The following is a 15,747-nucleotide window of genomic DNA, read 5'->3' as shown; positions in this document are numbered from 1 at the left end:
TTTATTTATTTTTTAAAATATTTTATTTATTTATGAGAGAGAGAGAGCGTGAGCAGGGGAGGGTCAGAGAGAGAGGGAGACACAGAATCTGAAGACAGGCTCCAGGCTCTGAGCTGTCAGCACAGAGCCCAATGCAAGGCTTGAACCCATAAACTGTGAAATCATGACCTGAAGCAAGCCAGACGCTCAACCGACTGAGCCACTCAGGCGCCCCTTGTAGTGTTTTTTTTAATTACAGCTAATCATTGGTTTTTTTCATGATGTCTGTATTCTGTTTCCAAATCATTACGACTAAATGATTTTTTACTACTAAATAATTTTTCACAACTATGTAAGTACTTTCCTATGAATAATGTATTGTCTTTATTCCCAATGAAATGTCAAATTAATTTCAATATAATATTTATTGTGTGCTGTCATTTTGATACTGGCTTTTGAAAAGCTGTCTTTATAAGCTGTACAATACGTATCCTCATATGAATAGAACATGTAAATCATAATCGAATAATTATCACTTTTTGTGACTCATTAATTATTTAGATTTTAACACAAGTGGCTCTCATGCTTTCTTCTTTTATGAATGTATGATTAGAATGAAATAAGACTTCCAGGTTATATAATGGTCAAAACCTCTAGCATGTTCTTCTTAGAGGGTGAGCACAAATACCCTCACATCCATCTCATCTCCTAATTGCAGGCAGAGCTTGCCCTGTATGCTCTCAGAGCGGGTCAAGCTCTGTGTCTTTAGAGGCATTCAGAGATTTCAAGAAAGAATATATAACTCAAAGTCTTATCATTTTCATTTTTCTTGGAGTTGACTTGGAGTTGAAGTTGCCTTTTTCAATCTGGAAAGGCTCCAGTTTTTCGGATACAGTCCATTTCCTTTTAGGCCTTTTATGTGCAAACTGACCAATTCATTTCCTTAAGACATTGCCAAATGCAGTGACAGCCATTAACACTTGCTGCCAATAATCTATTTCCAACTCCTCTCCCTACTTCATTGAATTTTCGAATGCCATCACCAAGTTATCAGAGGTGATATTTTAGCCAAATAGGTATCAGCTGTAGGGATCAGCGTCTTTCCAGTGTTCCTTGCCAGTTTCATTATCCCTTGCTGACTGACCACCAAGACAATGACACCGTTTAATTTTTTTTTATGATAGCATCACCCCACCTCTATTTCTTTCTTTCATCTTTTTTTTGTTTAAATTAGGAAATGCGAGGTAGGCAGCCATAGCAATCCCCAAATCTCAATGCCTTCACTCTTCAAACCTTTTTCACTTATGCTGTGGATCTGTAGAATGGTTCTGTTAATCATGAATGTCAAGAATCTAGACTTATGAAGACAAGCCCTGTTTTGTTACTTGCTTTTATATCACTGCATCCATGGGAAGGAAATAGAAAGAATTGTACTCCTAGCTCTTACAACATTCCTACAGTAATGTCACAGAGAATATCTACTCACAATTCATTGGTCAAACCATTGACTAAACCAGATGGTAATGCAAAGAAGTACCATCGTACATAAGCCCAAGGGGAAAGAAAGAAAACATTTGTTGACTCGCACTCATCACTGTTATAGAGGGAACAGCTGGAGACCACGGAAACATGTTAGAATGTGGCTTCCCATCCTCCAGAAAAGATAGGATCATAACATACATCAATGTTAGGAAGCATGAAGAGACTTAGGATGGAAAATAGAATGATAGCATCGTTAAATGTGCCCAAGTGTATCATATGGATTAGATGTGGGCATGACTGCTGGAAGAAGGTCCACAAAGAAGCTTTCACCTTGGTCCAGTGGTGACAGGGAAACAAAGGACTGTAGCATTGGAAATGGGGAGAAGCCATTTGGGAGAAATATTGTAACGTTCCATTTGACGATGTCATCTCTATAGATAAATCATTGGCCACACTATGCCTGACTCTATCACTACCTGAATTAATCCTTCTGCTGCTGCATTGCCTACGTCTACTAGAATGTAAGCAAGACACGGAGAAACATAGACTTTATTTACCCCCAGGACATTAAATGGTGCTCTGCACATAATACAGATCAAAAATGATTGATTGCCTGACTGGATTGCATGGCATGAGATGGAAGGCATGGAATGAGTTATATGACAGAAGTCGGAGTAGACTCCCAGTTTTGTTAGACTGGTGGGGTAAGAGATCACTTCCCCCTGCTAATCCTGTCTCCTGTAAAAATCAAGAAGACACCCCTCTGCTGTCGGCGGTCAGGGGGATTCGGAGACTGTCGGTGAGCTCAGCCTGGGACCGCCTATGTAGGCCTTAGGTTGCAGACATGAGGAAGTGTCTCTCTGATTTGGGACTAAGTATGTGCTTCCACACACACCCTCTTCATCAGCAGGAGCGAGCCACAAGCCCAGAAGCATATTCTGTGCTCTCTAGAAAGACCGTCCATCCCTGTCTCCTGTTAGCACTATCTGTGTCACTGTACTACCAGCATGGGGCCTTCAGGACTGATGTCAACATGCCCTTTATACTTGCCATGTCAGGGAGCATGAGAAGCTCCTACTGCTGGGTCATCCCCTCTTTCCAGAACCTGCTCCCCATGGTGCTCTGTACAGCACTGCTAACTTCTCGCACGCCTGCACGAACACTAACACGCTCTCTTTATGCCACTATAACTAATTATCAAACAAAATTCTCTATCTCTCCCCCGTCCAGCTACTACACCATCCCTCTTCTTCCCTTTATAAAAAAAAAACAAGCCAAAAATCTGCGAATAGAGTGTTACAGTTACCTGTGCTATGACTCGTTCTATCTCCTCTCTCCTATTGTTCCTTGTACCTATTTGCCAATCTTTTATTTCTGTTAGTCTAACTGGAACACTTCTTATTAAGGTAATCGATGCTATCCACATTAGTAAATCTTGTAGTTTTTAAACCTCATTTTTAGTTTTGCTAGTATTTAAAACAGTTGGTCATGCAGTTACATTATAGTGGTTTGACTTGCATTTCTCTGGTGGGCATTGATGTTGAGTGCCTTTTCATGTACCTCTGGGCCACTAGGATGTCTTCCTTGGAAAAATGCCCATTCAGGTCCTTTGCTCATTTTTTGATTGGGTTATTTGCTCAGTTGCTCTTGATTTGTAAGAGTGCCTTGGATACTTAGAGTGTTAACCTCTTATAGGATAGGTGGTTTATGAATATTTTTTCCCATTCCATAGTTTGCCTTTACATTTTGTTGATGGTTTTCTTTGCTGTTCAGAAGCTTTTTCGTTTGATGTAATTCCACTTGTTTTTCTTTGGTTGCCTATGCATTTGGTGTCAAATCCAGAAAATCATTACCAAAAACCAAAGCCAAAGTCAAGGAGCTTACCCTCTATGTTTTCTTTTAGGGATTTCATGGTCTCAGGCTTTCCATTCCAATCTGTAATCCATTTGGAATAGATTTTTGTGTACAGTGTAAGACTGGGATCCATTTTCATTGTTTGCGTGTGGATCACCAGTTTTCCTGCCACCATTATTGAAAAGATTATCTTTTCCCTGTTGTATATTTTTGACACCTTTGTAAAAAACGAATTAGCCATATATGCAACTGGCAAGAGATAGCAAGGGCTGGTGGCCAGGATGGGGAGGAAAGGGAACCCTTGTACACTTTGGTGGGAATGTAAATCAGTACAGTCACTATGGAAAATAGTATGAAGGTTCCTCAAGACATTAAGAGTAGAACTACCACATAATCCAGCAACTTCACTTCTGATTACGTAGCTAAAGGAAAAGAAATCCTTATCTTGAAGACATAGCGATACTCCCCTGTTCACTGCAGTGTTACTCACAATAGCCAAGGTACAAAAATACTGAAGTGTCCATCGAGGATAAATGGATAAAAGAAATGTCATACACACACACACACACACACACACAGTGGAATATTATTCGGCTTTCAAAAAAGAGGGAAATCATGCTGTTTGTGACAACATGCATAAACCTTGAGGGCATTATTCTAAATGAAGTCAGACAAAGAAAGACAAATACTACATCGTATAATTATATGTGGAATTAAAAAAAATAAAAGTCAAGTTCTCTTAGAAATACAGTGGAACAAAGGTTGCAACAGGTTGGGGTTGGGAGAAATGAGAAGTTGGTTAAAAGGATACAAACTTTCAGTTACAAGATGCGTTAGTTCTGGGGATCTTGTACAACATGGTGACCATAGTTGATAATCTCATGTTGTATATTTGAAATTCACTGACAGAATAGAACTTCAGTGTGTGCACACACACTCAAAATTAAATATATTAATTGAAGAGGATGGATACGTTAGTTAACTTGACTGTGAGGATCTTTTCACAATGTACATGCATATCAAAAGATCACGTTGCACACATTACATATATTACAATTTTATTTGTCAGTTGTACCTCAATAAAACTTAAAAAAAAACAATAAATTTAAACGGTCCTTGGCTTCTTGAAACCCCTTTTGTCCTTGCTTCTGGCATATTATACTATTTTTCATTATTTCTTTCTTAAATATCTGTTACTTCTAAGCCTCCTTTTCTCCTCTTATCCAAGATCTCTCATTGTGGGAGAGCCCAGGTCATAATCCTTAAGTGTCTTCTCATTTCCATCTGTGCAAACTAACTGCTGGTCTCACACAGGCACACGGCGTTAAGTAATACCTACATGCTTCTCACTCCACATTTACACATCCGATCTGAACTCCATTCTGAACACCGGGGCCATATTCCAACCGCCCACGTATCTATCCACGTCTATATCTTACAAGCGTCTAAACTTATCTCTACAATCGAATTCTTTTTGTCCAAATGTGCCTCTCGCACAACATTCACCAGAAGATAGCTCCATTCTCCTCTTTGCAGAGGCAAAAAAAAAAAAAAGTTGTATTCATTTTAATTTCTCCCTTTCCCTCATACTCCAACTTCTGCAACCTTGCAGACATCATAGGCTTTCCTGCATCAGTCCTAAATCTACACAGCCCTCAGCGCCTCTGTGTCTGCTGGCCTGGAACACTAGCCAAGCCCCTGGTGTGCCTGGGCCTGTTACCTACGTCCCCTTCTCTCTCACTCTTTTTACCCCTTTCTTTATAACAGTTATATTTTCTAACTCTGGTCAGTACCTCTTCCTAAATTCTTATTTGAGTCTCTTCTCCCTTAAGCGTCCTGTCATTGTAGTTCACCTGTGAGTTAATTCTTCTACTTCTTTTCTAGATTCATTCCACTCTTCATTTCTCTTATCTTTTATTCATTTCCATGCTTTGTTTTTGAATTTCTAACTCAAGCTCATTTTTTATAGCCACAAATGCTTGTTTGACTATATTCCATTATTTTTGGAGTGTATACCCACAGTTTTCTTCTGCTTCATGTTGTCATTTTTGAGGGAGGGGGCGAGGTAAGAGGTGCTTTTCCTAAAGTGAGTGCAACTTTTGTGACTTTTCATGTCTCAAAATCCACAGTCCTTCTCCATGGACTTATGTCCTTTGCTGGTTCTTAGGAGTGAGTGTTGTTGTTTTTTTAAACAGTCCAAGTGTAATTCAATCCTTTTCTGTTAGTCCAGGTAAGTTTCAAGGATCTTGTTGGTTTGCTTTGAAGATGGAGGAGGGACTGTGCGTTCCCTGAGGTCATGGTAACTTTTGTCTTACAAGAGCCTACATTTTGTACTTAACTTCGTTTTCTCTTAGCCACCCAGTTGCTAAAGGATACTTCCTCTTTCCTTCTTCCTCAGAAGCTGTGAAATTGGGAGACTATCCCTGAAACTTACTCTGGTGTCTCTCCACCCAGTGTGCACCCTGAAATCCTGTTTGCCTTCTGTGTGAGCTCTGGTCCCTTACCTCATACACCCTTTCACCCCCCTTCCCTATAGATCAGGTACCATCAACCCAGTCCTCAGTGCCTATAGGTCCATAGTGGATCTCCTCTCTCTGGTAGTGGCTCCAAGTCTCCCTCAGACTGTTTTCCCAGCACCCTCCTCTATTTGCCCTGCTGTTTTTCTGGATTAGCTCTGATGGTGTCTGTGTTCTCTGTCTTGAGACCTCTATACCCCAATTTTAATAATCAAGAAATCCTAATATCCTAGGCTTCAAGAAGCTTCAGTCACAATGTACCCCTTCCATTTATTTATTTGTGTGTGTGTGTGTGTGTACACATACATTTCCCATTTTTTTAATGGATCAAATCCCATTAAATTAATTTGTTTGCTTGGAGCTGCTCCTAATAAAGAGAAATAGACTGGACTTTGTGTTGGTTTTGGTGTTCGGTGGCTGACATCACAAATCACCACACACACCAGCTAAAACCAATACAAATGTACGATCTTACATTTCTGAAGAGCAGAAGTGCAACTCACTTGGCAAAAACTAAGGTGTCAGCAAGGCTGTGTTCCTTTCTAGAAGCTCTGGGGATGAATACACTTGTAGGGTCATGGAGATTACTGGCCAAATTCAATTCCACACTCAATATGAGCTATTGCCAAATGCTTTTGTAATAAATGTGGCTGTGGCTGTGGCTGTGTAGATAGAAAGTTTTCGATGATTCTGTGAGTTTAGACTATAGTCTTACAAAACCACGGCACTGGCAACATTTCCATATTCTAGCACAAAGCTCCTCCTAACTTGCCTTGCCACTCCTGACCACCTCAGGATTGTTGCATAGTACGGAGTTACTTTTAGGCCTTATGAGAACATGACGAAGATGAAAGCTCTTCCTCAAAAAGTTCCCTGCTTCAAAACTGTTCTTGTGAGAAGCTTAAAACGTGTGCATCAAATACTCTGTTGGCATCTGTTGAGATCTCTGCAGATTGGAAAGTATTCCATCCTGATGCCAGCTTCCCATCACAGAAGCGCATTCATTCTTTTTTTGTTTTTAATTTTTTTAATGTTTATTCATATTTGAGAGACAGAGAGACAGAGCGTGAGTGGGGAAGGGGCAGAGAGTGAGGAAGACACAGAATCCGAAGCAGGCTCCAGGCTCGGAGCTGCCAGCACAGAGCCTGACGTGGCGCTCAAACCCATGAACCGTGAGATCATGACCTGAGCTGAAGGTGGATGCTTAACTGACTGAGCCACCAGGCACCCAGAAATGCGCCTATTTTTAAGCTGGCCTTCAGTGTTGTTGCAAAAGATCCTTTTTAATCTTGCTTTCCTGGAATGTTTGACATCCTGTTTCCATCTTAACAACACACACACACTATACCACCATTTTCAGACTATTTGTAAGTCGATTTGTGTTCTTTCTTATTTTCTCTGAATTGTTTTAAGCTCTACAGCATTTACTAACCTCCGTATTAAGCCATTTTGCAACAAATGCCTGCCAGGCTAAAAAGCAGCACATTTGATGATTCTGCCATTTGCTGCTATTTGTCATTCGTTACATTGAAGGATAGGCAGGAGCAATGTTCTGTCTCACCGCATCCGAAAGCCTCACCTCACTCCCCCCAGTTCACAAAAGGAGAGAAATAGCTATTCTGAATTCAGAAGTTTGATTATCAAAATGCTGTTAAACTAAGGAAAATAAGGGGCACCTGGGTGGCTCAGTCGGTTGGGCGCCAGACTCTTGGTTTTGGCTCAGGTTCTGAAGGTTCATAACTTTGAGCCCCTCATCAGACTCTGCACTGACAATGTGGAGCCTCCTTTGGATTCTCTCTTTCCCTTTCCCTCTCTCTCTCTCACAAAGTAAATAATAAAATAAAACAAAAAATTGAAGGAAAATAAATTATGATTATGTGCATAAAAGATAGAATAAACAGGTAAAACTCATTTCCTTTGGTTCTAAGCTGACCTTTCCTAAGCTTCCATTGCCGTATCTCTAAAAATCTGATCAAGTGTTTATCACTGAGCACTTCATACAAGACTGCGATTTTGGCATAAATACCACTAAGAAAGTAAAAGAAAAAGACAGACTAATAAACATTTTGAATGGGACATATTTTAGAATTATTGAAGTTCAATAGAGAACCGTATTTGATATTTCTCCCTTCTCCTACCTAATCAAAACTGTCTTTTTTTATCCGGATTAGCCAGCTGTGAATAACAAAAGTCATAATCTTCACTTAAGCTGGGATGAATAGAGACTTCAAAACAACCAGCAAGCGACGAGGGCCCAAATTATCCTCTGCATTTGGCTATAGAATTCGTCTGAAATTTCTGGGAGCTAACTGCAAATCACGTCTATTTGCTTATTCCACATTTATCAATTGGTTTCAGGTGCCTGAATCAATGTCTCCCACATTCCGATATCTTCGATATGCCGATTGGGAGAGGCAGACAGACGAGTCACGATACACAGGCACTATGTGAAAAGTGTGTCGGAGTGCCGTGGAATAGAGGGGAAGGATGTCCAATCCACACATGGGTCTGACGGAGCTAAGCTGAGGAGCTCAGATTGAAACAAGTTTGAAAAGATTATTGGGTGTGAGAGGGAATGCGGAATGAGGCAAACGAGGCCGCTTCAGGGAAAAGAAATACACGCTGCTTCTACTCAGGAAAGAACACTAACTTCAGTCTCGAAACGAGTCCATCCCAGCAATCTGACTTCAACAAATCGAGCTCTTTACTGTGACCTAAAAACAGAGACACGTATCTGTTGAAACAAGTGTTTAGGTTTCTTGTCTTCCTGCTACAGAAAAAGTGAGAGGAAAAGCAAAGTTCATAAAATATCAACAAGGCCAGTTAGGTAACAAGTAGGTGCCAATTTCCAAAGAATGAAACTCATCAACAAAACATTGTATATTTTAATAGCTCTCTACATTTCCTATAAAAATACAAGGGATCTTTGTCTTCTTTAAGCACAAGTCTGCATGGGGAGACATTTTTCTTCACTTTCAACCAAAGCATGTAAAAGAAAAAATTATTTTAATAAATAAAATAATAAAAATAAAGTAAACTTTAATAAATATAAAAACAGCATTTCTCACCATCCTAGCAAACCTGCACAGAAGATAAGCATTGGATTACTTCAGAATGACTGGTTTTGGTGACGACATGAGGATCATTTTGCTGACATTTTTCCAAGATTATCAACAAAAGCTAAATCTAGTGAGGACTTCATGCAGTAATTTATTGCATAAATCTAGTCTTGCATCTTACAATAAATTAACATGAAACTGACTTGGTGCTATTTGTAAGTTTCATATTATTCAGTGCTATAGGATTTTGATGGATAGCCTCTTTCCTACATATGTGATGGAGATTTTTTCACTGTTTTCAAATATAGCCTATTTTGGATCATTTACTTTCGTGTCATTATCCTGAGGCCTAAATTTAGTGAACGTGATAAAGCTGGAATTTAATTATGTATTCAGTAGGCATTAATTAAGGGTCTGCCATGTTAAGATCGCTTCTAATTCAAAGGGATAGAGCTATTCTGTCTTCAGAATTCTGGAGGAGGGGTGGGAAGACACTTGGGGAGGGACTATCCGCCCTTGACTGTATTTCTATGTTGCACGTCGCCTGGTCTTTTCCCTGTACCCAATACACCCATTTGTCTCACAATTCACTGTTTAGTTCAGTCTCCCTTCTCCATTTGGTTATCCCGAAGCATCTTTCTGTTTTTTCTTTTGGAAGTTACCTAACGTCTTCATTTCACTAGTGGGAAATCTCCATTTCATGATTCATAATGAAAGCATGATTTGTGCCTTGGTTCTAGAGGAAAAGTTACTTACCTGAATTAAAAATGTGAGCATAGGGGCGCCCGGGTGGCTCAGTCAGTTAAGCATCCAGCTTTGGCTCAGGTCATGATCTCACAGTTTGTGGGTTCAAGTCCCGTGTTGGGCTCTGTGCTGACAGCTCCGAGCCTGGAGTCTGCTTCGGATTCTGTCTCCCCCTCTCTCTGCCCCTCCCCCACTTCCTGTCTCTCTGTGAATCAATAATAAATAAACAAAAAAAAATTTTTAAATATGAGCGTAGCTGCAAACTATCTGAAAAAGACATTGCAACGAACAAACATTTCTCTCATGAAGAGAAAACATAGGAAAGATTGTACAACATTTTTGTGCCTTTACTCCTTTATAAAGAGATTTAATTATTTACGCACTATGGGTAGATAGAAGTTTGGGAGATAAAATGAAAGACAAAAGACTCCAAGTCTGTGGGAAAATAAATATTTTAAAACGTAGGGAGTCCAGATCATCGTGTTTGTATTTAATCTCCTCTGGTCCACAAAAATAAAATAGGGGAAGGTAAAAGATGGAAGATAATTCAGAGGAAAACACTAGTTAAATAATAATGGGGTGAAATAAGCTAACATACCATAAAAGATTAAAGGACTTCTAACTTTTCCTAAGAAAGGACAAATAAAAAGTATAGGTATAATTATTTGGAAGGTGACTATAAAAACAGATTTTAATACTTAATACAATACTTGTATAATCCTTAAACAAATTCAGCTTACCTGTGGCAGAACTGTTAGATCAAGTATGGAGACTAGAGGCTTAATGCGATTGAGGTAAAGGTTTGGGGCTGATCTAACTGAACTAGATAGCACGGCAGTCTCCCCGCGACCCATGGGGGTGCGTTCTAACACACCGGTGGGCCTTTAAAACCAGGGATAGAATCGGGGCGCCTGGGTGGCTCAGTCGGTTAAGCCTCCGGCTTCGGCTCAGGTCAGATCTCACGTTCGTGGGTTCGAGCCCCGCGTCAGGCTCTGTGCTGACGGCTAGCTCAGAGCCTGGAGCCTGATTCCGGTTCTGTGTCTCCTTCTCTCTCTGACCCTCCCCCTCTCATGCTCTGTCTCTCCTGTATCAAAAATTAATAAAACATTAAAAAAAATAAAAAATAAAAAAAACCAGGGATAGAATCAAACCCTATTAGACTGTGGTTCTTCCTATACACCCATACCCGTGGTAAGGTTTTCTTTATAAACTAAGCACAGTACAAGATTAGCAACATTAACTAATAATAAAATAGAACAGTGATCACAACATACTGTCACTAAAGTTATGTGTGTGTGGCCTCTCCCCGTATCGTGTACTGTCGTCACCCTTGTCTTGGGATGACGTGAGATGATAAAATGGCCGTGAGTGACCTAGGCGTCGGGCGACGTAGGCGTCGTGCGCAGTGCCAGGCCGACTACTGACTTTCCGGCCCGGTGTCCGAGGACGGCCATCTACTTCCGGCCGTGGTGGGGTAACGGAAGCCAGGCATGGGGGGGGCACCCCTGTCCCAGGAAATTATGAGGAGAAGCGACAGAGCGCTGACTCTCGGAGTGCACTGCATGAACTCGGGGTGTCCCTCGCAGCTCACAGGATGTCACCCCCACTGCCCGGGGACCCTCCCCATCTCAGCCCCTGGCCCCCCTCCTCCGTCCACTCCCGCAAACACATGCACACTCACATGCACACTAAGGCACACTCCCACGCACGACACTGTCACGGGACCCCCCACCCAAATACACACATGCACATGGACACAGTCACAGACTCACAGACACATGCAGATACCCCAGGCTGGCACGCGCTCACGATCACGCGTGCACTGTCACACACCCCCCATGCACACGCACACACGGACACACACTCACGCATGCGCACACGCCCTCCTCTGCTTTCTGCTGGGCCTGCGGGCCCCAGGTCAGAGGACTTCCAAGCGGCCCATCCTTCGCCACGGCTCTCAGGTCCTACGGGCCCCCGGATGCCCGGCTCTGACACCACAGACCACGGACACCTGTGCTTTCATGGAACCTCAGCGCAGCGCAAATGTCTGTTAGAAAAGAAAACGAACTTTTCCTGAATACCTGGATTGCAGGGGTGCCTCTCTCCCACCTTCCGCCTTTCTCTGTTTCTCTCTTTCTGAAACAGCTTACAGTTGTTTGTAGTGTGGCCATCTGGACTCTATTACTTCTGCTGTTTCCACTCCTGTATGCTGCTACACTATTAAAATGCTGGGGGGCTCAGTCAGTGGAGCGCCCGACTTCGGCTCAGGTCGTGATCTCAGGTCTGTGAGTTCAAGCCCTGGGTCGGGCTCTGTGCTGACAGCTGGGAGCCTGGAGCCTGCAGCCCGCCTCAGATTTCAGATTCTGTGTCTCCCTCTCCCCTGCTCATTCCCTCTCTTTCTTTCTCTCTCTCTCTCTCTCTCTCAAAATAAAACATTCCAAAACTTTTTTAAATAAAATAAAATAAAATAAAAAAATAAAATGTTGAAGCATTGCAATTCTTAGGATTCAATGCAAACGCCCGCAAACACCTTCCATTTCCGTCCTGGGAGACCTCCCTCGTCCTTACAGAGATGCCACATTGAGTTCTACTAGAGAGAAGAGTTCCAGCTGCATAGAAGCCCTTTCCTATATGGTTGGTTGTTTTCTTTGTCTTATCAGATCCTAGGGCCAAAAAAATAAAAACCCTAACAGGAATGCTTAACACATTTCTTTAACCTCTGGGCACGCGCTGACGTAGTATTTAAAGGGAACCCTGGCACAAAGGTGTTTGTCATATTTAACATTTTTATTTTTATCCCACAGCATTGTAGATATTCTCAGCCCTGTCGGTGGATACTGGGAACTGCATCACAGAGGCTCATGCCGATATCAATTGCATGTGATTCTACTGATGATTTAAAAGTGCGCAGTCCTGAGAAAGTCAAGATATAAAAGTGTAAAAAGGAAAAACATATAGTCCTATTGTCTCCCTTACTAGAAACATTAAGGATTTCCAGAGACATGGCATGGTCATTGGCTTAAGATTTTGATTTTTTGTTAGAAAAGTTTTCAAAACATTTATAAACTTTATAAATCATATCTCATCTATCTGATGAAAATCATGTTCAATACATGCTGTTGCTGCTTCTGTAAAATTGTTCTTCAGGAAAGCTGGCATTCCCTTACTAGAAAAAAAGATTGTTTTGGAAAGTTGTGAGCCTCAGGAAGGGCCCTTATTTTTTTTTATTAGGGGTCTTGTGACGGGAAAGGATTATTTTCTAGGTTCCTGAGGGAACGCCTAAGCAGCAAGACCTAGCCTCTGAATTCCACCTGAGCAAGAGGCCAGGCTCACAGGAGAATCTATTTCCTCTCTACCTTAGGTAGACAATGTCTAGAAGCACAGAGAAGATGGTCCCTGAAATATGCAAACCTGACCTTATGTGAAGAAAATACTTGGGACTCCTGTGTGGCTCCGTGGGTTAAGTGTCCAACTCTTGATTTCAGCTCAGGTTATGATCTCATGGGTTCATGAATTTGAGTCCACATCTGGCTCCACCCTGACAGTTCAGAGCCTGCTTCGAATGATCTCTCTCTCTCTCTCATAATAAATAAACTTAAATAAAACACACTTTTCACAACTAGAGCATGGAACTGTTATTTTCATTAGAAGAGTACCCCACGGAAGACTACATGCTCTTTTTATTTTCTAACAATATTTTGAGGTCTTGATAAAACTAAAACTAAATGACAAATTTGGCCTGACATCTCATTGATCAGACCTGTTCGTGATGCTAAAGCAGAGTGACTAAGCTCAGAAAAAAACATTACCCAGATTTGATGGCATTGACTGTGGAGCAGAGCAGTTGGTATTCAAATCCCCGGAGTCAAGAAAACCTGTCACAGGTAGCTTTTTATGGGGAGTTTAAAATGCCAAGGCAAAGGTTGGAATGTCATCCGCGGAAAGTAACGAGATTTGAAGGCAAATCTATATTAAAGTGCTCTAGTGCAGATTTACGCTACATGGAAAAGTCAGAAATTTCCCTGGGCAGGTGTCGATGGAAAGTTCTCAACCAATTTCTGTGCAGCAATTTTGGGGCTTGGGCCAAAATTTTCAACCTTGTCACTTTTTTCAAATTCTCCATATTATAGTATCTACAAGATCCGGGCTTCGGTTCTTAGTGCCGACCCGTGATATGGGATCCAGATGTGACCCTAACCTTTACCCACCTCCCCCACACAGGGCTTATGTAAGACTCCAGTTCACTGATGCTTGTCAAAGTGTTAGATACTACAAGGTTCCGTGTAGGTGTCGGATGTTCTAATGTTTCAAGCAAAGAAAAGTCTTGTGAATATAAAGAAGTTGGAAGATAATCAATATCTTAGATAAATTGGAGTTTTCTCAAAGGGAAAGTTACTTTGAATATCCTATCCCAATTTTTTTAAAGGATGGACTATTTTTGATGTTTACAAAAGAGAAGCAATCATATTCCTGTGCTGATCTTTGATTCGTTTCTATTCAAAATGAAAGATCAGACCTTCAACCCACACAAACCTAAGTCACATTCAGGGGCATCCACTGGTTTATTTCAATCTGACATTTGTCAGTGATTCATTTATATAGTTTATATTTAATTAATTTTTCTAAGCACTCCTTCTCCAAAAATTAAATCAATCTTAAAGATAAATGTATGATTTCTCTCCTAATTGGAATTTAAGAAACAAAACAAATGGACATAAGGGAAGGAAAAATAAGCTAAAAACAGAGATGGAGGCAAACCATAAGAGACTCCTAAATACAGAGAATCAATGGAGGGTTGCTGGATGGGGGGGGGGGCGGGGATGGGCTAAACCGGGATGGGCATTAAGGAGGGCACTTGTTGGGATGAGCACTGGATGATATGTATATGTGATGAATCACTATATCTGTTCCTGAAGCCATTACTACACTGTGTGTTAACTAGCTTAGATTTTAACAAAAATTTTTAAAATAAAAGAATATATACTAGATAATAAATATTCTCAAACTATTATTCATAAATAAGATACAGTACATTGGAATAATTTAAAATCACTTTAAAATATAATGTTATCATGTCAGCCCATGAGAAATAACCATGGGGATTTTTTTTTCACTTCTTGAATATAGCTTTTTTATGCTTTTTTTTTGTTTAGAAAACTACTCTTTTTTTTTTTTTAATGTTTTGCTTATTATTGAGACAGAGAGAAACAGAGCATGACCGGATGAGGGGCAGAGAGAGAGGGAGACACAGAATCGGAAGCAGGCTTCAGGCTCTGAGCTGTCAGCACAGAGCTCGATGCGGGGCTCGAACCTGTGAACCGCGAGATCATGACCTGAGCTGAAGTAGGCCACTTAACCGACTGAGCCACCCAGGCGCCTCTTTTTTTTTTTTTTTTTATTTTGCTTTCTTAAGGTAGATATTGAACTCTTCCCATCCTCCCAAGGCAGTGGTTCAGGAATGGTCTTTCTCTGTCAACCCTGTGAAGAGCTCTCTGACTCGATGGCGTGTGCTCATTTGCAGAGCTGGAGGCCGAGGAGTGGTGCAAGCACCTGTGCATGGAGTGTCTGGGGACGCGGCTGAACGACATCAGCCTCGGTGAGCCCGACCTCCTGGCGGCCGGAGTGCAGCGGGAGCAGAACGGTAAGTGTGAGCAGCCTTCGTTACTTCTAGTGCGCGCAGGGCTGTAGAGCTTCGGGACCGCCCGGGACGTCAGGGATGTTTCAGACTGTTCATTTTCCAAGGAAAGTAAACAGATCAATCTGAGTTACTAAGAGGCATTCCCAAGCTGCCTGGCAACTAGGAGAAAATACTAAGGTACAGCCCAGGCGCCCTGACTCTTTTCTTGGTGCCATTGTGATTTATTGAAATAAACAACTCATAAATTAACTCGATATATATATATGGTTTTTTTTTTCATTATCATCAACATTTTTTTTCCATAATATTTTATTGTCAAATTGTTTTCCATACAACACCCAGTGCTCTTCCCCTCAAGTGCCCTCCTCCATCACCACCACCTCTCTTCCCCCCTCCCCCCTCCCCCCCAACCCTCAGTTCATTCTCAGCTTTCAATAGTCTCTCAAGTTCTGCATCCCTCTCTCTCCCCAACTCT

General features: G+C 41.4%; 1 protein-coding gene across 1 annotated transcript in view; it reads left to right on the top strand.

Moving 5' to 3' along the window:
* The window catches only part of DOK6 (docking protein 6), a 349,658-nt gene that overhangs the window by 179,703 nt on the left and 154,208 nt on the right, over nucleotides 1-15,747 (top strand). Inside the window, exon 4 of the mRNA XM_029922515.1 lies at nucleotides 15,156-15,275. Within this exon, the coding sequence (XP_029778375.1) occupies nucleotides 15,156-15,275 (120 nt within the window). The remainder of the gene's footprint in view (nucleotides 1-15,155; nucleotides 15,276-15,747) is intronic.

The sequence above is a fragment of the Suricata suricatta genome, chromosome 14, assembly GCF_006229205.1.
Source record: "Suricata suricatta isolate VVHF042 chromosome 14, meerkat_22Aug2017_6uvM2_HiC, whole genome shotgun sequence".
Taxonomy (NCBI): domain Eukaryota; kingdom Metazoa; phylum Chordata; class Mammalia; order Carnivora; family Herpestidae; genus Suricata; species Suricata suricatta.
The sequence above is the reverse complement of the archived record's forward strand: the minus strand, read 5'-3'. Positions and strand labels throughout refer to the sequence as shown.